Source organism: Protopterus annectens, chromosome 9.part0 (genome assembly GCF_019279795.1).
Source record: "Protopterus annectens isolate FY-2018-M chromosome 9.part0, PAN1.0, whole genome shotgun sequence".
Lineage (NCBI taxonomy): Eukaryota > Metazoa > Chordata > Ceratodontiformes > Protopteridae > Protopterus > Protopterus annectens.
In genome coordinates, this window is record NC_056743.1 from 167005216 (window position 1) to 167029737 (window position 24522).

General features: G+C 36.0%; 1 protein-coding gene across 1 annotated transcript in view; it reads right to left on the reverse strand.

The window, feature by feature from the left end:
• The window catches only part of LOC122810505, a 1366849-nt gene that overhangs the window by 388192 nt on the left and 954135 nt on the right, over positions 1-24522 (reverse strand). Inside the window, exon 8 of the mRNA XM_044082087.1 lies at positions 16414-16728. Coding sequence (XP_043938022.1) covers positions 16414-16728 — 315 coding nt within the window. The remainder of the gene's footprint in view (positions 1-16413; positions 16729-24522) is intronic.

Here is a 24522-nt window from a genome sequence, read left to right on the forward strand (position 1 = left end):
AACGCTGTTTAGCAAGTGTAAAATAAAAGCTCGATTGATCTCTCTCTCTCAAACACAATTCTTTTTTTTTCTTTTATACTTACTAAACAGTAAAAGCGCTGTTTAGCTAGTGTAAAATAATGTTGACCAATAGGGTTTTTTCAGTCCAAGTTCCACGGCAGCTTAATATGCAGCCTCGTTTTTCAGTGGGCATTAAGCAAGAAGCTCCAACAATGCCTATCTTTTAGTAACATCCTACAAACGTATACACTCACCAGATCACTACACTCAAAAGACAAATCACTTTTCAATGTTGACATTGCACAACACTAAGCCAGGAACTCACTCTACTCATGCTGTGTAGCCAAGGCCTGGAACCGTATCCCTCTGACATCGATTAACTTTTAATAAATCCACATTCAAGAATGCCCTAAAAGAATACCTAACTGACACATGGATGTCCTTGTATAACCTTAAAGTAATAATTATCATACATTCAAGCTTCTCCTGTAATAACTCACTCTATTCCATACCACTCACTTAAAATCTCTCCATCTAACACTAGTGATAGTTGTACTCATCTTCCCTACCTCACCTCTAGCCCTATACTAATTCTGCTGGAACCTTACCTTTAAACTCACTCTCCAAGCAAGTTGCTTCAGACATCACACCTTTCACCTTTAACCTCTTATACCAAACATTTACCATACATACCATTTACACTTCATACAATTTCTAAATGTCCCCTGAATTTAACTTGCTCAGCCCCTAAGTGTAATTTGCGAATCCTCATTAGTTGTCCTATGATTCTCTTGTACATATATACATGTGTGTGTGTGTTAATGCTACTATCTTAAATCACTGTCTAGATTGTCCTGAACTTCTTTTATGTAACTTATTGTATATTTACTGTATACAGTTGTACTGTTTTGTTCCAAGTTTTAGCTATATTGTGTATTTTAATGCATTGTATTAATTTTCATTCATTTTTGAGCTTTTCTCTCTAGGCCTCAGCTGAAACTGGGCTTTAACAAGCACCAATGCAAAGGAATCGTAGCAAACCACCAGAGCCAGTATTAATAAAACAATACATTTATTAACAACAACATTCTTTGTGTTTATGCCAAAATGCTTTTTGTCCAACATAAAACACTGACAGTGGAACTTCAGAACATCAGTTAAAACACCACCCTTGTGTCAAAAACAAGTGCAAAACAGCAGTTAACCTCATTCAGAGGAAATTTTCCAAACTGGCAGCAGATTTTCCAATGCTGGTGTACAAAGAGCTTCTCTTTTCCAGAGGTACTGCACTTTCAGAATTCCTTTGCTACTGAATCTGCTACATGGAGTTACGGCTGACAAGATTTATACACTCAAAAGTTCTAAGAAAGATTTTTTTTTATTCCCTTCAGCCTTTCTACAAACAGTAAGAGCTTGTCAGCTGCAACCAGTGGGTCATCTACAGGACTTCTTGGGATGCTTTTCTGAGCATTTGTGAGGAAGACTCTATGCAGACAGGTGATAACAGGAGCCTTCTGGTGTTACCCAAAGTCCGAAGAGGCTGTGGACAGCTTCTGAGGAAGACTTGTGGCACTACCACTTTTGAGTTGGGATGCCTGCAAGTTATATTGTCCATTCATTGAGACAGAAACTGTGCTGCCAAGGGGGCGTGGCCAAGGATGAACACAGGATAGCAGCAGATTTCTTCAGCTCCACCAATTTCATTACACTGACAGGAATTAATTACTTAAAAAATTAATTTTTGAAGTAATTTTCTTTCTAAATATGTTTGCTTTATATAGTTCTTGAACTATATCTAAAAAAGAAAGGAAATCTTAACAATATTCCTGTCAGAAATCACTTTGGAAATTTTCCTGTCAGTTTATCAGTCTGAAATGAGTTCCAGTAAGACAAATTCTCAAGACTCCAGCATCAAGAAAGAACTTCAGTCTCTGATAATTATAATCCAGCAACTTACTGCTAAGATGGATAAAATGGATACTAAAATAGACACCTTCATAGAAAAAACTACAAAACAAATAGACTTGTTACATATAGACCTGCAACAACAGAAGATCCAGATGACAGGCATAGAAGAAGCTGTGAATGACATGGAAAATAGAATCCAAGAAGAGGAAATCAACATTGAGTTTCTGCTGAAACAAAATACACATTTACAAACAAAGCTGGATGACCTGGAAAATAGATCTAGGCATAATAACATTAGGATTTTTGGACTGCCAGAAAATATTGAAGGTAACAATATTACTTCTTTTTTAACAACATGGCTCCCTAAAACTTTAGAATTACCAGAAGCATTCTCTTTTGGTATCGAAAGAGCACATAGATCTATAGCTAATACTAACTCTAACAAAAACTATCCTAGATCAGTTATAGTTAGATTTCTATCATCTTTTGATAAAGAGATGGTTCTTAAATCTGCTTGGGCTAAAGCTCCTGTTAAGATTAATGAGACAACTGTGCGTTTTGACAATGACTATTCTTCCATGGTAATAGCTAAAAGAAAAGTTTTTCTGCCACTAATAAGAGAGCTTAAAAAAGCACAGTTTAAAACATACCTTCTGTTTCCTGCCAAGCTTAAAATCTTCCTTCCTGATGGTCCTAAAATTTTCGATGACTTAGACTCTGCTTTACTGTTTATCAAAAAAAATAAGATTTTGGATAAAATAGATGAAATGGAATGGGCTAGTCCTTCATTAAAGAGACTGGCAACTGAAACTTCGTGGAAGACTTCAGAGAAGAAGAGACTAAAAAACAAATGATTTGTTCTATGTTTTTTTTTCTCTCATCATTTTATTTCATTATTAATCCTTTTAAATATAGTTCCTGCATTTCCAGAAAGCCACAAATATTTTGAAAACGATTTAATCAAAGTTATTCTCTGTGTGCAAAGAAATGTTTTGTTTCATAACCAGTCAAAATATCTGAAGATTTAATGGCAAGCTATGATTCGATTTGTTTCTCTTTCTGAAAAAGAGAAGTAAGGTCAGTAATTTGATACATTTTTTTTCTTTATCTTTTTTTTTCTTTTCTTCTCCTTTTTTTCTTTTCTTTGTTTAAACAATGACATTCTATTTAGATTATGTAGTGGGTAAAGGGTGGGGGAGGGCAGGGAGAGAAGAGTAATGAAAATATGATTAATAGAATAATAACAAATTTATTCCTTGTAAAAAGTTTATATGTTCTTCAAATGCTATTCCAAATTATACTTTCTTGATTATACTGCTTATGCTTGTTTGTAAATAATCTGTCATGCTTTAACTAATAATAATTAGAACTAAATAATAGTAAATAATATGTTTTACTTTTAACTCTATTAATATAAACAGTAAGTAATATTCCATTGTATATACTTCTTATAGCTTTCTCTTACATTTTTTTTATTTCTGCCTTACACCCTTTTATTTTCTACTCTCTTTTTCTTTTCTTTATTAATATATAGAAATGATTTTGATCATATAGATACAGTAAATAAGATTTGCATAAAAATTGAGTTGGGACAAAAATATTGAGTTTTATTACATATTAATAATTTTGGGCTTAATTTCACTTACATAGAGGCTGTAATAACCTGTAAAATACATTGTGAAGGTTTTGTCATGTTTAGATGCATTTACACTGCTAAATGAATGTTTGTCACTAGTTTTTAATAAGTTTCCCGCCAAAATGTTAAGGGAGACAATCTGGGATGTGGGCTGTCTCATGCACAGTGTCCATGAGCTACTTCAAAAGCTTCAACTCTCAGAATTCTCACAGAGAAGCTGAAAGCAGTTAGTCTAACCTTTGACCTAGATATCACACTGACACATCACAGATTCAGGAAGAACACTCTACCAGGAAATAGAAATGATGCAAATGCGACTATGTGAAGGAAAATGAACTCTTTAACATCTAAATGTGAGTTATTTTATATAATTAATTAAATATCTGTTATAATTCATAAAATATGTCAGTTATAATGAGTTTAAATTATGCATTTTCTTGTAGTAAGTAAATGTCTTATTTTAGAAGGCATAGAAAATGAAACATTTATTCAAGTGTTTTTGAAAATCTACTTAACAGCAGCATAATAATCTGTGTTAAAAACGTATGTTCCAAACATATACATTACTATAACTCATTTAATTCATCTGATTGACAAGCATAAATAATTTTATAACTCTATTCTGGAAGAAATTGTCATGTGATATATTTTAAAGCAGTAGTATAGCATGGTTGTAAAATCTGGTTACTAAAATGTGTTTGCAGTGCATTATTTTGTATAAAGCAGACAGATTTATTGTAGGGACAGCAAGTAGGATAGTGCTCAGCAAGGACACAACTCAGTGAGATCAGATATATATATATATATATATGTGTGTGTGTGTGTGTGTGTGTGTGTGTGTGTGTGTGTGCGTGTATGTGTGTGTGTATGTATGTGTATGCATATATATATATATATATATATATATGTGTGTGTGTGTGTGTGTGTGTGTGTGTGTGTGTATGTATATATATATGTGTATATATATGTGTGTGTGTATGTGTGTGTGTGTGTGTATATATATATATATATATATGTGTGTGTGTGTGTGTGTGTGTATGTGTGTATGTGTGTGTGTGTGTGTGTATGTGTGTGTGTGTGTGTGTGTGTGTGTATGTGTGATGGCTTTTTTTTTTTACAATAATGCAAGTGTTTCTGAGAATCTGCATAACTATGCAGTATGATTTATAACAATTTCTATGAATACAATATTTTACTCTATTGACAATAATGAGTTTGAGTAAATGCTCATATACAAGCAATTCAAGTTTTTTTTTTGGAAGATGTTGATTGCATTTACATGACAGAAAATAGATGCATCTTAATATATGTAATGTCTGAATCATATTAGCCAAAGTTTTTGATTTAAATGAATGTTAGAACTTATTTTTCTCTCCTCTTGATTTCTAACATCAAGATTATTTGAATGCTATTTGAATACAAGTGTTTTATATTGCATAGATGTATATAGTAGTATGAACAGTTTTTTTTAAAAAAAAGTTTATTTTAGTTTATATGATGCTGTTTTACCAAATGTGTAGTCTTGTCTTGTTAGATAATTGAATTGAAAACTGTTAACCTCAGTTAAATATAACTAGTATTAAACTGATAAGGTGGTAGCTGAGGTACTGCTGCTTAGGGTAGGGGGTTAACTTGAGTGGTAAATACTACTCTAAGTTGGAGTTTATAACTCCAGGCTGGATGCAAGGTTTAATCCTTACATTATTTTCACTTGTTCATTGTTATTTGTATATAGTTTTGACATCCACAATATATTTTGTACACTCATTGTCACTACAAACAAAATTGAATCCTATACAAAATCCCATAAGAGATTCAGTAAATACAGCTATATTTAAAGATACACCTAAAGGAGGTGATGTAACATTACTTATCTTGTTATTTGTTATTTTGATCATAAGATTCTTAAGTTTTAAAAATGCCAAATGACATCTTTAAAAGGAATTTCTTTAAACATTAATGGATTGAATAATCCGTGTAAAAGGGCAAGCCTAATAAGATACATTAATTTACATAAGGCCAACTTAGTCTTCCTGCAAGAAACCCATCTCTTGAAAAAAGATATTGATAAACTAGCCACAAACAAATATACAGTACTGGTTAGTTCAGAGCACACTCAGAAAAAAGAGGAGTGGCTATTTTATGGAATAAAAGTATGCCCATTCCTAAAACCATTAAGTCTTATCAGGATGACAAAGGAATGTTTTGTATGGTTACAATACAAATTAATGGGAAGACTTACACTTTAATTAATGTATATTGGATACCTGGAATTGGTATTAATACAGTGAAACATCATCTTGATAAGATCATATCATTCTCTATAGGATATATTATTTTAGCTGGTGACTTTAATTGTATACTACATGAAAGTGATACTACCACTATAGGGAAAAGAAGAATTACATCTAATGCAAAACATTTAAATGATTTTGCTAATTCTTATCATTTGAATAATATTAATAATCAGATAGATTCAAAATCATTACCATACACCTTTTTTTCTAACAGATACAAAACTTATTCAAAAATAGATAGGGTCTTTATTTCTAACCAGATGGTAACAGATTTAATTAATTCCACAATCATTTCATGTCCTATATCTGATCATAATTCAATTGTTTTTGAATTCATGATAAAAAATACTCATAATGTTCAGATCAAAAGGATACCAGCATACTTAACTCAACTAAAAGACCATAACGAATATATACTTTCAGAAGTAAAACATTTTTTAGACATAAATAATACTCCTGAAGTCTCCATTGTTTATGTTTGGGATGCCTTAAAATCATATCTATATGGACAAAGTATCAGATGGTATAATAATAAAAGGAAATCTTGGGATAAGGAATTGTTAGATATTCAAAGTAAATTAGACTCTTATAAACATAATAATAAAGAAAATATTATGGACAAGAAAGTTATTGAAGAAATAAACAAACTAAATGAGAAATACAAAGAAATTTTAACTCATAAAGTTAAAATAACTTTAGAGAAATACAAGTTTTTATCTTATTCAATAAGCCCCAAATACTTACATAGACTTAAAAATAAAACAAAAAGGTTGAATAAACAAAACCATATCAAAGAAATCTTTTCTCTAAGGAAAAGAAGAATGTTTCTAGTATACCAGAAATACTAGATGAATTTAGAAATCACTTTCACAAAATTAACCATAATAACATTAACATGGAACCTAAAGATAAAATAAAGGAGTTTATAACCACAAACATGAATAAAATGCTTAATAAACAACAGATTAAACTATTGGACAAGAGTATTTCATATACAGAAGTTATTACACAAATAAATAAGCTTAAATCAAACAAAGCACCGGGTAATGATGGTATTATACCAGAGATATATAAAATCCTTTCTAAAAGTACATATTCATTAATACATAAGGTTTTTATTTTGGCCCAAACTGAGTTAATAACCCCCCCCCCATCTTGGCAATATACATTTATTTCGCCAATTTTAAAACCTAATAAAGATCCAACTAGATGTACTTCATATCGGCCCATCTCATTACTTAATGTTGATTACAAAATGTTTATGAGTATTTTTGCTGATAGATTGAAGACAATCATTCCCGGCATTATAGATATAGATCAGACAGGCTTCATTGTAAATAGAAATACTTTTGATAATATAAGAAGAACTTTAACATTAATTGATTTTGCAAATAGGAAAAAGAAAGATTTAACACTTATTAGTCTTGATATAAGTTCAGCATTTGATTCAGTAAGTTGGGACTATCTGTTTACCTTACTGAAGTGCACAAACTTCTAAGATGCATTTGTAAATCTAATTTATACAAAGGAATGTTGGCTTATATTAAGGTAGGAACATATGTTTCACAAAAAATACCCATTCTTAAAGGTACAAAACAAGGATGTCCACTTTCTCCACTATTATTCACTTTAGTAATGGAGCCTTGGGCTAATTTGATCAGAAACAGTACTGACATAGAGGGTTTTGAAATAGATGAAAATACAACATCCAAAATTCAACTTTTTGCAGATGATGTTCTAATTACATCAGCAGGATCTAATTCTTCTATGCAGTCTCTATTTGATAAAATGATGAATTTTAAAAGTATTTCTGGTTTAATATTCAATGAACAAAAACCTAAAATACTACCTATATATACACGAAAAAATATTCTCATTAGTGATTTTACTAAATATGTAACCAATTCAGGTCAGATAACTTATTTAGGTATAATACTATCTAAAGATATTAAATCTATTATATATAATAATTATAATACCTGTTTTCTTAATATACAAAATCTTTTTAATACCTGGAATAATATGTTTTTACTATGGAGGAGAGACTTACAATTATTAAAATGATAATATTCCCCAAGATTTTATACTTAATACAATCAATAATACTTCCACCTACAAAAATAATTATCAAGAAACTGAATACACTAATGTTAAATTTCCTATGGGCACCTAATAGACCTAGGATTACATTAAAGAAACATACTAATAGCTGGTCTCAAGGGGTATTTCTTTTCCAGACTTTAATTTATATACTATCTCTTCTATTGTAAAAGTTATTACTTTATTAATAGATCAGTCATATGTCGCAAAATGGAAAGATTATTGGGAGCTAATTAGTATGCACTTCATGAAAATCTCCTTAACACATAAAAATATGATTGTAAATAACTCCATGTTATGGTTACTAAAGGAATTTTGTACTTCACCTATTACACCTAAACATATGGTTTATTACCCATTAAATATTATTATTAGCTATCGTAACTTTATATTCATGCACCCTAAGTATAGGGAATGGAATTTTATTGTATTCTCTATAATGTATACTCAGGGTATGCTTTTGTCATCTACTTCTGAAGGAACTCATTTAGCTATAGATAATGATCTAAAGTACTGGTATCAGTTGATATCTGATAATAAAGTTAAAAATCTAGATTTCTTAAAACAAGAATTTGATCTAAGAGAAACTTGCTGGTTAGAGGTTCAGACCTTTAGACAACATCTCATTGATAAAATAGATCTAATGTCTATAACAGTTAAAGAATCTATTCCAACACTGATTGATTACTTGATATTAAATTTACAACATAAAGTTTCTGATAAAGGTAAACTTTCATACATACATAAAATTATCAGACAAGAAACTTTTTACAGTGTAGATTCATACTGGAATTATTTCACTTCTATTAATGGGGACCCACCAAATCAACAAGATAAACAATATATATTGGAATCTGCTTATAGAACTACGTCTTCCATTGTCTGGAGACTTTATACATGGAAATTTTTACATAGATCTTTTTATACACCTTTGATGATGAATAAAATAAATAATAAAGATAATTTATGTAAGAGATGTAATGTAGAAATTAATGCTGACTGGGCTCATATGTTTTATGACTGTATAAAATTGAAAGAATACTGGAAGTCAATTAATGAATTTTTGCAGGTTCTTTTTACAGATAATTTCATTATTTCTAAATCTCTTATATTATTCAACACACCAGTACTTCAAAGTGTTAAAAAGGTTAAGCTTCCCTTGTTATGGTCTATTCTAGCAGTGGCTAGGAAAATAATAACTAGAAATTGGATTTCAGATACACCTCCTTCGTTCAATGAATTTAAAAATGTTATGAATATAGTGTGCCATATGGAAATAAACACAATTAGGACAAGAACAACTAGAAAAACATCTTATTATATTGTATGGGATAATTTACAAAATTTGTTAAAAAAATTCTAATTTCAATAGCACGGTATTTTAGTTTAATTAATTGATCTGATTGTAGTGGATGTCTTTGTAAATACTTTAGTTGTTTTGTTGAATATTATAATAATACCTATTTTTAATTACTTGTATAAAATTGTTATGATATTTCTCTTATATGTTAAAACAATAAACCTGTTTTGAAAAAAAAAAAGAAACTGTGCTGCCACCAGTAAATGTGTATTTGATGACATTTGTAATAAGTACGTTGCTACTGGCTACACAAACAGCACCGTCAGACCTGAAGTGTAGGCAAAGTGGTCCTTCAATCACAAAGCTAACAAATATGATGCAATGTGGGAAGTTATAGATGACCATGGTTGTATCAGTCTATCCTGAAAATTGCTGTCAGGGGGCACAAACAAGAAAAACTTGTGCCATCTATTGGGTGTAGGGAAAAATAAAATGGCTACGACTTAGGCAACTCCATTTCCAAAGACTCATTCTAGCCCTGAAAGTACACAATGACCACTCATGATACACGTTCATAGGTGTTTGCTAGGCTAATGACTACAAGTGCCTTTTTAAGCACAGTCATGCATTCCAAATCTCTGACAAGTTCTGGTACCCTTGATAAGTATAAACAGGGGCTTGGGAGATGAAACATTTACAAGCAGGGGCCTGGGAGATGAATCATTTACAGGCTGCCTGTGCCCACTACAGACATAAGTGCCAAACCAGGGATGAATTTCCTGTTCCCTATCCAACTGTCCAAGTTACACTAGAATGGGGTTAGGGAGGAACTCTGCTTTACATGGCTTGGGAGTCTGTTTCAGAGAAAGGGCAGTCTCTGAGACACATACCTGTCTCTCCAGTAGGTCCTATTTATATCACAAGCAAGGTAGTTTGTTAGTTACCTATGTTTCTGTAATATGCCTGTTTTGCCTCTAGACTAATGAGTCAGATTCCACTGGGATAAGGACTGCTGGAGAGCGTTTTTTTAATACAGTCCTTTATTGCTGTTATCTAAAGTAAAAATACATTATTTGCATCTCAGTGAAACCATCATAACATTTCACATTACATACCTTTATACAAAGCCTGATTACAATAACACTCATCTTTTCTCTAAAGCATACCTCTCAACCCGCAGACAATGAAAATAACTACAAAGGATCTTTAAGTATATACAACCAGGCAAAAATCTGTATACCTAATCAACAAAAATCTGAACAAATAGCCCATAACTCTTCTCACTTCCAGTGAAATTATTTGATGCTACTCAAACACAAATTTAGAAAAAATGACACGGACTAAAATAACAAAAAATATAATAATAATATTGAAGAAAGAGGAAAATCTGAAGACTAATGGCTAGTATTGCAAACATCTAGGTAGTAAAGTTATTCATTTTTGCTTTTTAAGTGGTAGATGTACGATATGTGGGCCATCTTGGTGCCTGTTGTATGCTGGCCATGTAAGCCACTATACTGTGTACTAAACATCTTTAAAAATGTGTGTGATGGAAAACGGGTACTCAAGCCTGAAAACAGGAATGCACCTCCAAAAATAGGTACATCATGTGAAAGGGCAAATCAAGTCTGAAAATAGGTACTTCCAAAATAGTTACAGCTGAGAAGTCTGATCTACTCTGCTATTGCTTCCATATGGAAACTTAGATCTATATTTCCAGGGCATGCTACTACATCATTTTAATTACACTTACTGTGGACAGAGCCACCAACTAAAAGGTTGCTGTGGCACAAAAACAATAATTAGTCCGTCCATCAGGCAATTCATTTTATTTTACAATAAATTAAACGCTATGCATTTTCCTTCCTTAGATAGGGAACTTCATCTATGGAGAGAAGCCACATATAACTTCCTTACTGTCCCTTCAGTTCTGTTTTTGTCTGGGGAGAATGCAGGGTCTATCATTTTACCAATTAAAAATCTTTAAAATTACCCCAGCCTCAGTGTCTTACTACTGTCATATGCCATACACAATTAACACCACTTTAAACCACCTGTCATAACCTGTTGTTCAGAGTTATTTTATACTCCAACTTCTAAATCTGTGCTTTACAACTGCTCTTCCAAAACCATGCAACAGCATCCGGCATTAACACCGATCATATTGCTCTATGATGAAGTTATGCTATAGCTTTACCAATACCCCTTTAGCAACTCCTTTCTTTATAATATAATCTTCCTTTTGCTATACATCTTCTTTATCTGATGCTATATAATACACTATTATAGCCATCAGAAGGCATAAAGCCACCTTTTTTCAAAATCAACAACTGTTCCTTGTTATATCATTCAGTTTTGTAGGCTAATTAATTTACTTGCATCCCAAGGGGTTTTCTCCCAACTTTGTTGCTGAAAAAACACTCCATTTCATTTATATCTCATAAATAATGTGAACGGCCACAAACTGTAAAATATGAAAGCTATTTGTCAGATGGGCTTCTCAGTAATTAATGTTATCATCACATGTGAATCTGGTGACACAAAATTTACACTGCAACTTTTTGAAATAAATTTGATGTTTTGCATTCATGAGATCTTAGTCACAGTATCAGAATACTGTCAAATCCATTGCTGTAGCCTAAGCTATATGGGTAGATTACATCATGGGTTAGAACAAGGAGATCTAAGGAGAAGTGCCCAGGAGCCTCTGGAGAATTGTCTTAGCAAAGTCTGATCTAGACCAGGAAAAGGAATCTACTCTGTAATGCCTTGTCAAATTATACACAGAAAACCAAGTTGTTGCTTCTACAATACTTTTGAGTCCAACCCTTTCCAAAATAACACAGAAGAAAACCATGGCATGGTAGATTGTGCCTTGACCCTGCCTGGAAAAAAATTGTTGTGGTTGGAATAACAAAAGGTTATAGCTTAAGAGAACTACTTGGAAATAATCTGCATTGACAAAGATCGTCCCTTCTTTTAGCTTCACAAGAAATGAACTGATTGGAAGTTCTGAAAGATTTTGTTCTGCCAAGATAGTACCAAAACTGTCTGTGGACATCCAAGGTATGAAGTATCCATTCTTTGTCATTTTGCACTTTAGAAAAGTACAGGGAAATGAATAGTTTTACTTAAAATAAACCCAGAAACTGAAATTAAGGTAAATTACTCGCTAAAATATCTAGGAATTAAATCTGAACAAACTTATAAAGAAGTGACGAAACAAAACTTGCAAAAAACATGGACAACCATTGAACACGATATTTCTAGGTGGAAAAATATAAAACTTTCACTCCTATCTAGAGCTGCCATCATAAAAAATGAATATTCTTCCTAGAAGTCTGTATCAACTAAATGCTATTAATCCAAACATTCCATATAAGTTTTTGTCCAAAATGAAAACAGAGCTCTAAAACATTTATATGGTACCCGAAATCTGTTAGAATTAGTTAAAATAAACTAATCTTACCTAAAGGAAAATGTGGGATTGGATTACCTGATTTTAAACTATATTATGAAATTATTTGTGCAAGCAGAATAATTCAAGTAGCAAATTACAATCCACCTGATCAAGAGTGGTTCCCAAGGTGGGTTAAGGTATGGTATGAACATATTAAAACTCAAAATATAAATCCAAAAGTAATTCCTTTCATTAAACAGGAAAATATAAAATAAAAATTCATGTAAAGATTAAAAGTAAAATAAACATACTTCAAAAACTATTATCCTCCCTAAATTTAGGCGATACCCTTGACTTTCTGCAACCCATAGATCTTAACCCAAATTTGAAATTAAATAATAACATGCTAAACTTAAATACTCTCAAACTAAACATATTACAGCATGGAAATTTTACCAGTTGAAAGAATACAAGATTGTAGATGTTAGGGAAAGTTTAGGGGTACCAAAAAATATGACAATATACTTAAACAAATCAAGTCTGTTATCAATGCAAAAATGTGAAGATTAAATATTAATGAGCAGGGTATTAATTTGGCTCAAACAATCCTAAAAGGTCTACCATATAAAACCAAAATACTATCTAATGTATATAAATTAATATCTGCAATTAAATTTCAGTCCTTACTACTATACTCAATACTCTATTGGAGTGAGAAGAGTAATATTACCACAGAACAAAAAATTCAAGCAATAGAAAATATGATTAAACTCACTCCCTTTAAAAATGTAATCTATACCCAATTCATGATTAACAATAATGCATACTTCACTCCTGTCTCTCTTAATAAACTTAACTCAAATTACTCACCATATTGCCCATATTGTCCATCACAAATAGATATATTGCATGTTTTTTGTAGCTGTAAACATGTCTATAAACTGTGGTGCTCACTAAAAGTTAAACTACACAAAATGGGATATGAAAAGTCGACACTTTCATGGGAAACTGCAATTCTTCATATAATGCCCAAAAATCTTAACTTGTACAGACATGTTTTGATCATTATATGTGCATTACTTAAACTTTACATTGCTCGAAACTGGCTAGATAGATCTAATGTAATATGGCATAACTTTAAGAACATGATTATTAAATACATATCTTTGAATAAACTGATAACTAAAAACCAAAATAAGCTCTTCTATTATCAGAAGTATTGAGGGTTTCTTTTGGATACTTTACTCAAGGAGTAAAAAGAGGACTTGAACACAGGGCATCCCAATGAACTCCTTTCTAATCTCATCCAAAATTATAAAATCATAAACATGTAGCATCACAGTAAAGGCCTAAAAGAATGAAATTTATTTTTCTTTCTCTCCTTTATCACTGAATGAAAGTTCTCATGATGACAACTAAATAGTTGTTGTTGTATCAATACGCCACTCTTCTCATAAGTGTACAATTAAACTCTTATCTTGAAAATGTATTAAAATGTAGTTCTTATAAATTAAATGTGATATTGTCAAAGGAATATTGCATTTTATGTACACTATAACTTCCATTTCATTGTACGAAATATTGCATTTTTTATATATTGCTCATATTTTCTTTAAGAGATAGAAATAAACAGTAGATTTGAAGAAAAAGTAAACCCCAATATCACTTCAGACATAAAATAAGCATTGGTTCTCAAAGAAACCCTGACTCTGTGGAAAATGAGACTGGGCTGATCCACCATTAGAGCCTGCAACTCTTGGATACTCTTTTTTTTGCAGAGCTCAAAGCAATTAATAAAACTGTTTACAATGTTAAAAACCTCAAGTCAGCAGATGAGCTAGTTCAAATGGAGCAAGTGCTAGCTCCTCTAACACAAAATTAAGATTCCATGGAGAGCTACCATTTTTGGGGGGATCTTCTTATGTAGTACCCCTGTCAAACACATTTTCACATGAGAATGCACTAAAAGAGTGAGATCAATGGTTAACATGCTGAAATCTTTGACAAATGGAAGCCATGTTAGTAACTCACACAAATATTGCAAAACCAGAGAAACACAAGCACTGAATGGGTGATGGTTATTTTGTTGGTAGCAACTAGAAAACCTTCTCCATTTGCTTATATATATATATATATATATATATATATATATATATATATATATATATATATATATATATATATATATATATATATATATATATATACACATATATATATATATATATATATATATATATATATATATATATTTGATTTACTAGCAGGCATGCTTGCCTCCATTAGTATCTGCTGCATGTCCTCAGTAAAGAAGTGCAAGGTATTAAGACCCGATCATTTAAAATAAAACAAAAAGAAAAACAAACAGGCAGTCACCTGCAGTTGTTTGGGGTCAGGATGTCTCAAACACCCCTGTTCTTGTGTGAGTAAATTCAGTCTGCGAAGAAGCTTGTGGTAAATACCCCCTAACCAATTACAAATGAAGTGAGAACCACTGCTGCCTGAGCCAGAAGGGGATCACCACAATGATCTTTGGGGAGTCCATCTGAATCTTCAAAAACTACCCTTCCTATCAGTGGGAAGGGTGAAAAAGCAAAAATGAACATTCCTGTCCAAGGAAAAGAAAAGGCATCTGTCTTTCAGGTCTTCTTGCATGCAGCCCTGGAATAGAATTTTGTCAGTTGATTTAGATGACAGGCAAAAAACTCCTGACAAATGGATCCAAACTTGCAGGACCCCATGATCTAGCTTCCATCTGTGGGGGTCTGTCTTTGTCTTGCTCAAATTGTCTGCCACACAGTTTTGCTCTGATGGAATGTAGGGTGCCTGTAAAGTGAGATTGTGCTGTACAGCTACATCACTTGTTAACATGCCTAGTCTGCATAAAGGGTAAGATCTGGTTCCCCCCCTTTTTCATTGTACCACATCATTGTCACAGTGTTTGCAACTACTTGAAGAAGTCTTGGGGTCAAAAGATGACTCGAGAGTTGAGAACCTTGAAAAGAGCTAGTCTCTCTTTTAAATGTATATACTTTGATCTGTCTTTTTCCCCAGAGGCATGGCACTTTTATCCCTCCAGATAATGGTCCCCAGGCAAACTCCAAAGGACTGTTGTGACTAACTACCTTGGAATCAGAAGGGGAGAAGGGGAGATCTGGATTTAGGGCTATGTGATGTCTCACCCAGGTGACTTCTTTTTTCACAAATCCCAAAACAATAAAATCACATATAAGCATTGGAAAAAAAGATCTAAAACCATTAAAACTATACTTGAGTGTATGTATTCAGTAACAGTTGTTATTAGCATAAGAAAAAATAAAACAACAAATTAGTTTTCTTTACCTTTTTCTTTCTGTGGCTGATGAATATCAGTTCTCCCATTCACTGGCTGGCCATTTCTTGCACCTAAGACTGCAGCCAGTTGCAATAGGCCTTTATTCAGTGAGCCATCATTTTTTTTTTCTGGCTTTAAGTCCATGTCCTCTGGCAGCCTGTAGACACAGGATAGTTTCCATACATGTGCTACAGCTCTTCACTATACCGACTTGGGGGGGGGGGGGTTCATTAATCAATCCCATGTCATTTGGTTCACCATCAAGACTTCATCACTCTTTGCCAAGGTGATGGCATAAAGTGAAACAAAACTGACAGATGACTATGTTAGCATTAACTAAAGGCTACCTCATTGAGCACACTAGTTAATAAACATAACAGTAAGATAGCATTACAGGATAAATACATATTTAATTTTTATTAAAAAAAATGCACAAACCTTTGAGAAACAGAAAGTAGTCAACAAATATTGGGTTCGTTCCACTTCTAGAATAATACATTTCAGCAGTATACTTCATATCTTGGTCCTCCCACGTAGGTGTAATCAGTTTACTTGAACGACTGGTAAAAAGTCCAGTTTCTTTACTTTCTGTACATTCTGAAATTTTCCCAACATGAGCTCTACCATTTCCTCGTGTCCAAAGGACTACAAAGTCTGCTGGAAAATGATCTTCTGCTATCAAAGATAAAGTGACTGGTATCCCCAAGCATGGAACTTCAGATGTAGTAATAGTAGACATTCGTGGAGTTAAAACTAAAACAAACAAAATAAAAACAGTTAAAAAACAGTACATCTAACATCACTGTAATGTATTGTACTGTGCTGCCTGCCTTACAAGAAGTATTACATTTAGTCTATGGGGATAATGCTAGGTTGTGAAGACTAGTAACTTTTACTAATCAAAATCATTACACTTTTTCCTCTTAGTCTCTCTCACCTTTTATAGGACCATCAGTGTTTTTCTAACTTCTCCTTAACACTACTGAGACAAACCTTTGGTGTCAACAAAGATTACTCATTCTATCACCCTTTGCTAACACTCCAACCTGGGATGACTCCAAGAGCTTAGGGCCTAGAGGGTGTTTGGCCTGCAGAAGTGAAGAGGGATATTAAAACCCTACAGAGAATTGCCATGACAAAGCCTGCCTTGGTATTGGAGAGGATGGGTATGTTGTAATGCTTGGCAAATTTGTGCACAGATGAGCAAGTGGCTGCTTTAAATCAGGCCTGCATGGTTACCGAGGAAGGCTGTTTTAGTAGCTGTGGCTATCCATGGAGTATGCTCACACATTATTTGGCATTGGCTTGTCATGATGAGTATGTTTTCTTTCTCTGCTTTTCTTAAAGGTAATAAACAGCAAATAAAACTTTCTGTATAGCATTGTCCTTTCCAGATAAAATTTTCAACTGTACATACATGGTGAGGGAGAAAAGATTTTTCTCCCCTGTCCTGGGGGAAGGAAAAATACAGAAAAATGTATGACCTGACTTAATGAAAGTTCTGTAACCACATCAGGCATAAAAAAAGGACTGGTGCAGAAAGTGACGCTTTCCTTGAGAAATACCAAGAAAGACTTCTTTCACAAGAACTTGCAATTCTAATATCTGCCTAGCTGATATCAGTACTAGCAGTAGCACAGTCTTCCAAGACAGGAATTTTACTGGGGGTGGACACAGAAGGTTCAATGCAGTGGGATCAAGGTGAATTTCTCAAGTACAAAGTCTGGGTCTAATGGTGAAGCAATATCTTTTCTGCGAGACCTTAGGGCACCACTTCTTTAGGGAACTGTTTCTCAGTTAAATGGGAGAAAAGTGTTGGGGAGGGAGTTTAAAGGCAGACAAGCAGAAATTGCTGCTGAATGCGCCTTCAAAGAGGCATTTCAGACAGGCAGGGGACAGCCTTGCCTTGTACAGGTTTGACAGACAGGCGAGGACCACAGACACCTGTAATGATATTAGGTTTTGCCAGCTATCACAGCACCAGTGGATGAACCTTTTCCATTTCTCTATGTAAGATTTACTTGTGATGAGTTTCCTGGCCATCAACATCCTCAGAGAACACTGCCTTATAGGGATGTAGGCTAAATCATCCTCACTCAGCTCTTGAGTTTGCAAGCTGGAATGACTCCTAGAACCCTTACTTTGGTTCTAAAGGTCAGCCTGCTGTGGCAAAAGAATTTGTTCTTCCCTTGTAAAGTTTAGCAGAAGGGGAAAACCAATATTGCCTGGGCCTAAAAGATGCTTATCAGTAGCATTTTAGGTCTCTCTTCCCGTATATTTTGCAGTACCCTGGATACCTGTGGATGTAACAGGGAATGTACACAGAAACAGATTCGCTCATGGAATGGAGAAGGCATCTGTCACCCAGGCCTCTCCTAAGGGTATCCTGGTGGAAATTTTGTTTGGTTGTCTGTTTTCTGGAGAATCAAACAAGTCTATTTCTGGCACACCTCATCTGCTTACCAAATGGAGGAAACATTTATGAGGCAGTCAACCAAGTAGGTATAAATGTGGATGTCTTTGTCAAGCAATTACTGGAGCCAGGTACTTTGCAAAGATTTGCTGGGCAGTAGAGAAGCCACACAGCAAGGAAGTGAAATGAGTGACTACTTCTTGCACTGAATCTTAGGTACTGCCTGTCCACTTTGGTTATTGGGATGTGCTGATAGGCATCTTTGAGGTCCAATGATACTATATACGATGAAAATAAGTCTGTAATGACAGCACTTGAACTCTGGAAGTGACAAGAAATCATTAAGCATGGAAAGGCTAAGACTGGGTCTCTGAGTACCTTTTTTTTTGGTATTAGAATAATTCTAGAGTAATACCTGCTTTTCCTTTCTTTTGGGACCCATGTAAGGCCCTATGGGTCAAAAGGCTTTCTATATGAAAATATATAAAATGTTGCTAGTTTTCTAGGATGGGGGGATGCCTGGAAATCTTGTTTTCTTTTGAAAATATAGTTTGTGACCCCTCTTTACAATCTGCAGAACATGGATGTCCTGTGAGATAGCTTTCTATTGTTTTGTCAAGACAGCCAGCCAGGCTCCTGTTCTTGCCCAAGGTAAAAAATCCAGGGTGGAGAGGAGCGGGACTGGGCTGGGTGGGTTCTAAGTGGAGAGAAGGGAGGGGCTGCTGTAAATCATAGCTACTCTCTCTGACTGTTGTGGCCCTTGTCCTCCTGGATTCCCTTTGCTGTCACCTTATCACTTCTTTCCCTTTTTGCCTTTGGATTTCATCTTGATTAAAGTGGAATGGCCAGTTTTTACTCATGTTACATCCCAATATATAAAGGTGCAGGGAAATGAAAAAAATGTCTCTGGAGGTAGTCCAAAGAAAACCCCCTAACCACTAAAGCTTCTAGTAGCTCTGTTTTTCAAAGCTCTGGAAGGGGCCGAGTTATTAGACAGGCATGTCTTCTAAGCATGGACCCACTGCAATTGCCATGCAGGATGCATTCATTGCAGCACAGTCATATTTCATGAAGTGCCCGACAACCTCAGAAGTTACGCAGAACAACTCAAGCATTTTCTTTCTAAGGCCTGTGCATTCTATCCCCTCTGCCTTTTACCTCAACAGGTCAAAGAGGGGCTCCTGAAATTTTAATGTGTGAGAATGGATGTTGATGCTTCTAGCCTGCGGGGTAAGCCTTTTTCTTAAAGTTGTGGAGCATTTGGAAATAGGGATCGTGGCTGCAGCCACATTGTGTCCCTTGCTGGAATCCACGGAAAACATTACTGCATCAGCAAATGGGCTCTTCTAGTGATGTGTATGGGAGTCACAAGACACTGTAAAGGTGGTCTGGTTTCTTTTGAGCAGGGGACTGGAAATAAGCATGGACTATAGAAGGCATCATTCAGTACTTCCAAAATTGGAGAGATAGCCAGAAGCTTTTTTTTTTTTTTTTTTTTACAGGTTTATAGGTAGGTACTAGGCTATCAACCCTGGGCCTATATAAGCCTAGCCAAAAAGGTTCCCTGGCTTTCGCCACCCAAGAAAATTATTTTCCTGTGCCCCTGTCAAGCAGTGGAGCAGACATGATCCCCGGGATGAATTTTCTATTTCTCATCCAGTCGTCAAGATTTTTCTTAAAGAGGGAAATGAGGAGCTTTGCTTGACATGAATAGGTAGTTTGGTCCAGAGTATGGGAAGTCTCTGGGACAGGAATCTATCCCTTCAGCATGTTCTGTTTACTGTGGTGACAATGTTTAGGTCCCTGGAGCGCGTGGTTCGGAGAGATTGGGATTTCTTTAAGTGTAGCATGTCAAACAGCTCTGGGTTTGACATAGCTTTGTATGGTAGGCAGATATCGCCTCTGAGTAGGCAATATGCAACAGAGTAGAGCTGGAGTTTTTTGAGACGGTCAGTGTATTGCATCTGTTTGAGACCGGTAATTGTTTTAGTGAGGTATTTCTGTGGCCTTTCCAATTGCTGTAGGTGTCTTATGAGATACATGCCAAACGGGCATTGTACTCTAAAATGGGTCTGATGAGGGATGAGTAGAGAGGAACAATGACATCTTTTTTTCTAGAGGAGAACCCTTTTGTGATGAGATGTGCCATGTAGAAGGATTTCATGACTACTGTAGCGATGTGGTTATCAATGGACAGACTACTATCCACCTGTGTCCCAAGGTCTCATCACATTTTCAGTGTTTAGTGAGCTACTGCCTATGTGGTAGTTCATGGGTACCGAGTTTTTCCCAAAGGGGATGACAATGCACTTCTTGGCATTAAGCTTCAGGCCATGACTGACACCAAGCATCTGTCTTTGTGAGGCCCATTTGTAGAATGTCTACATCATTAGGTGATTCTATTATGGCTCCCAATTTACAGTCATCTGCAATCTTTGTTAGCCAAAGACATTCTGTGTTGGCCTGCACTTCAGAGAAGTAGATGCCAAACAGGAGAGGACCCAGGACCGAACTCTGTGGTACTCCACTCGTCACTGGTCTGAAGTCGGACTTGGAGTCGGCTACTTTAACTGTATGGGTTCTGTCAGTGAGCCAGTTGGCCACCCATTTTGTGACATATGGATTTTTGCCCAGTTTAGTGAGTTTATCTATAATTCCAGAGTGGGGGATTGTATCGAAAGCCTTGGTGAGGTCAAGATAGGCTGTGTGCACTACCTTGCCCTCGTCTACGGCTCTAGTGACTGCTTCAAAGAAGTCAGTCAGGTTTAGTAGACATGATCTACTTTTTACAAACCCAAACTGAGTGGGGTCCAGGGTTTGGAGGTTACCTATGTCTTTGTTTATAAGCTCCAAGATGATACATTCCATGGCCTTGCAGACCAGGCTCATCAGGCTAATGGGGTGGTAGTTTCTGGAGTCTGTGGTGGCACCCCCTTTGTGGAGTGGGATAATCGTTGCTGTGTGCCATTCAGTAGGCACATAGTCTGAGGTGAGGCTATAACTGAACATGGTACTTAGGTGGGGTGCCAGTTCGTTCTGATGTTGTGTTCTTGGCTTTGAAGAGTGCGGTCTTTACTTGGTCATCCGTGACTACAGGGGCTTTGCATTCTTCCTGTATTAAGATGGGCCCATTGGAGGGTGAGAGGGGTAAAGTTAGCACTGAACCTATCTGCCAGGATGTTGGCAATATTGGTTGTTTCTGTATATTTAGTGCCATTGTGCTGTAGCTCAGAGAAGATCTGAGTGTTGCCATTGAGATTCTTGACAAAGCTGTAGAATGCTTTGTGGTTATATTTGGAATTGGTGGCAATTTTATTTTCATAACTGGCTTTGGAGGATTTTATGAGGGATCTCAGCTTCTTGCTGAGGCTGACCAGGGAGTTCCTCCAATCTTGGGATTTTACTCTTTTTTAAAACAGCTTCTTCCTTCTGTTGTATAGTTTGTTTATGGCAGGGGACCACCAGATTGACTTTTTTTTTGGAGGATAGCATCTTGGTTCTGTTGGGGATGTCATGATCCATGCACTCGTGTATGTGCTTATACAGTGCATCTGTGTAAGAATCAGCAGTCGTACCTCTATTTTCCATCTGCATGGGTGTCGTGAAGTTTGCCACTGCTGTCTTTAGAAGCATGAAGTTGGCTTTGGAGTAGTTTTTGACAGTGGTTTCCTTAATGGAGGGTGGGGGTGGGATATGGATGTCTAGGGTAATTAGCTTGTGGTCGGATCTGACCAGTGAGGAGTTGACCTATGGCATGGAACACCGGTTACCCATATTGGTAATGACCAGGTCCAGGATACTGCTGCCTCTGGTGGGGGTGTGGACAAGCTGATCCAAGGCGTTGGAATTTATGAAGTCCAGAAAACGTTGCACGAATGAGTTGGTACAGAAGTAGTTTTCGCAGTTGATGGTGGGGTAGTTGAAATCACCCATAATTAAGGTATTCGGTTGTACCTTAATATTTTCCAGTATCTTAAATGAAGAGTGGGAATCCTGGGGCATGGTAGGGGATCTGTAACAGGCTACAACCTGGATTGCAGTCTCGCCCAGTGTTAGTTGCATTTGGATAATTTTGGATGCATTATGTTGAGCAACTAGCCTGGATGTGTGGATATCCTTAATTAATATTGACATGCATCCACCTTTAGTGTTTCAATCCACGTTAGGTGGTCGAAAGGTGTGGTATGAATTACAGCCTGGTAATGCAGGGATGCTCTCTGGAGCCTTGAATCAGGTCTCTGTCACTGCACAGGTGTTGATGTTCTCCATTTTAAGGAGTGCCTCGAGTGAGTGCATTTTGAGGTTTAGACTTCTAGCATTGAGTAGCATTACCCTCAGATTTTGCTTACTTGTACCTGTTAAGGTGGTGAATTTAGCATTTGAACCTTGCCTAAAAAAAGGCACTATAGAGGTGGCAAGAGCCTAAGCCATTATCCGGAATCCCAGAGGCAACAGGTGCAGGCCATCTCTAGCAAAGCATCATGGCCTGTCGACCATGTCGTCCCAGGCAGACAGATAATGAATCCCCTTATAATGAGACGAGAAGCTTAGCCAATTTTTGAAGTCAATCATTTTGTCCTTGTACTGTGATATTATTCTGGGCAATGGCAGGATGCTACCCAGGGCTAGGGTCATACCTGCCTGGGCTACAAGATCCGAGAGCTCCTCCATGTCTCTTTTCATGTAGTCCAGGGAGGTACGTCTTAGGTCATTCACTCCAACATGGACAAGGACAGAGTCATATTTGTACTTGTTGTGGAGTGACATGAGTGCGTGCATTATGTGTCGGATCCTGGCACCTGACAGGCAGCTAACAGTAACTTTCTCCTTGCTTAGCCTGGTGAGTGGGACATCAGTGTGCCTGACTATAGAGTCACCTATGACTAGTGTGTTGGGTATGTTGTTTTGCCTTATGAGCTGAGGTTGAGTGGCACACTGACTTTGTGGGCTGTGTCTCATTTGGGTAGTGTTGGGGGGTGGTGGGTGTCTACGTTTCAGCTTGGGAGGTCTCCATTGCGTGGGCAGATTTTTGAGAGTCTCCGTGAATGTGAGTGTGTGCTTTGTGTTTCTATGTGTAGGTTTCGGTAATGTGGGTTTTGAAGGACTATGAGATGAGTGTAGTGTGGTGCAAGTGTTAACCTTCTCCTCTTGACTGTCTAGTCCAGTCTTGGCTGGAGAGAGCTTGGCTTCCAGTTTGGCTATATAAATGCATCTCTCACAGGTTGTAGTTTTGGGTGGTAGGAGGAGAGGGTTGTCAGTGTACATGACCCAATTGCTACATTGGCCCAAGATCCCCAGATTCATCAGGTGGACAGGAGAAAAAAAAACGGGAGATGACCCATGGACATGCCTGGATAAGTGCTTATTAATTTCAGTACTAAGAACTGTTATCCTCTTGACAAGTGAGGAAAGTAGAGTGCTGTAGTAATTTGCAGTTTATTTAGTGCTTACGAGTTCTGGGAGGCTCAGAAAATGTCTGCATCTAATCTGAGATTTGCAGAACTTCTCAGCCTTCCATTTGAATGTCTTCTTCATCCTTCAAAATTACCCCCAAAAGAAACATTCTTAAATGGGGAAGCTGTAAAAAGGGTGTTCTCAGTGTCAGCTATAAACAGGAGGCTGGAAACATTTGATTCGTATATGCCGATTTCTACACCTCTGAGTTTAAGATATATGAATCGTTCTCGGAAGAAGACTCTCTTCTTCTTTTGGCAGAGTGCACTCTTGACACTGAAGCTTCTTCAGAGGTTGACCACCTGGATTTTAAAAAATTCACGAAGTCTTAAGCCAGCCTGAAGCACTCTTATACAAGGGCTTGGGTGGGGGTCGGGGGAGCTGAGAGCTGGTCAATGACCATTTGGGCTTCAGTACTTTGGGGCTACTTTTCAGTTTGCTGTTCATTTGTGATGCCTTGGTGTGACAAGATAATGATATAGTTTATTTCCATTTTCTCCTGTATCAACAGTGTAGGGATACTGCTAATAACATGTATTAACAGCTGCGGCCTCTACAATGATTGCAAGACTAGCTCAGAATTTTGGCTCGTAAGGATATAAAGAATAGCACAGGTGTGATAACCTTGTGTGAGATCAGGCTACAGGGCTTAGCTATGGCAAGTGCCAAACAGATGAGCT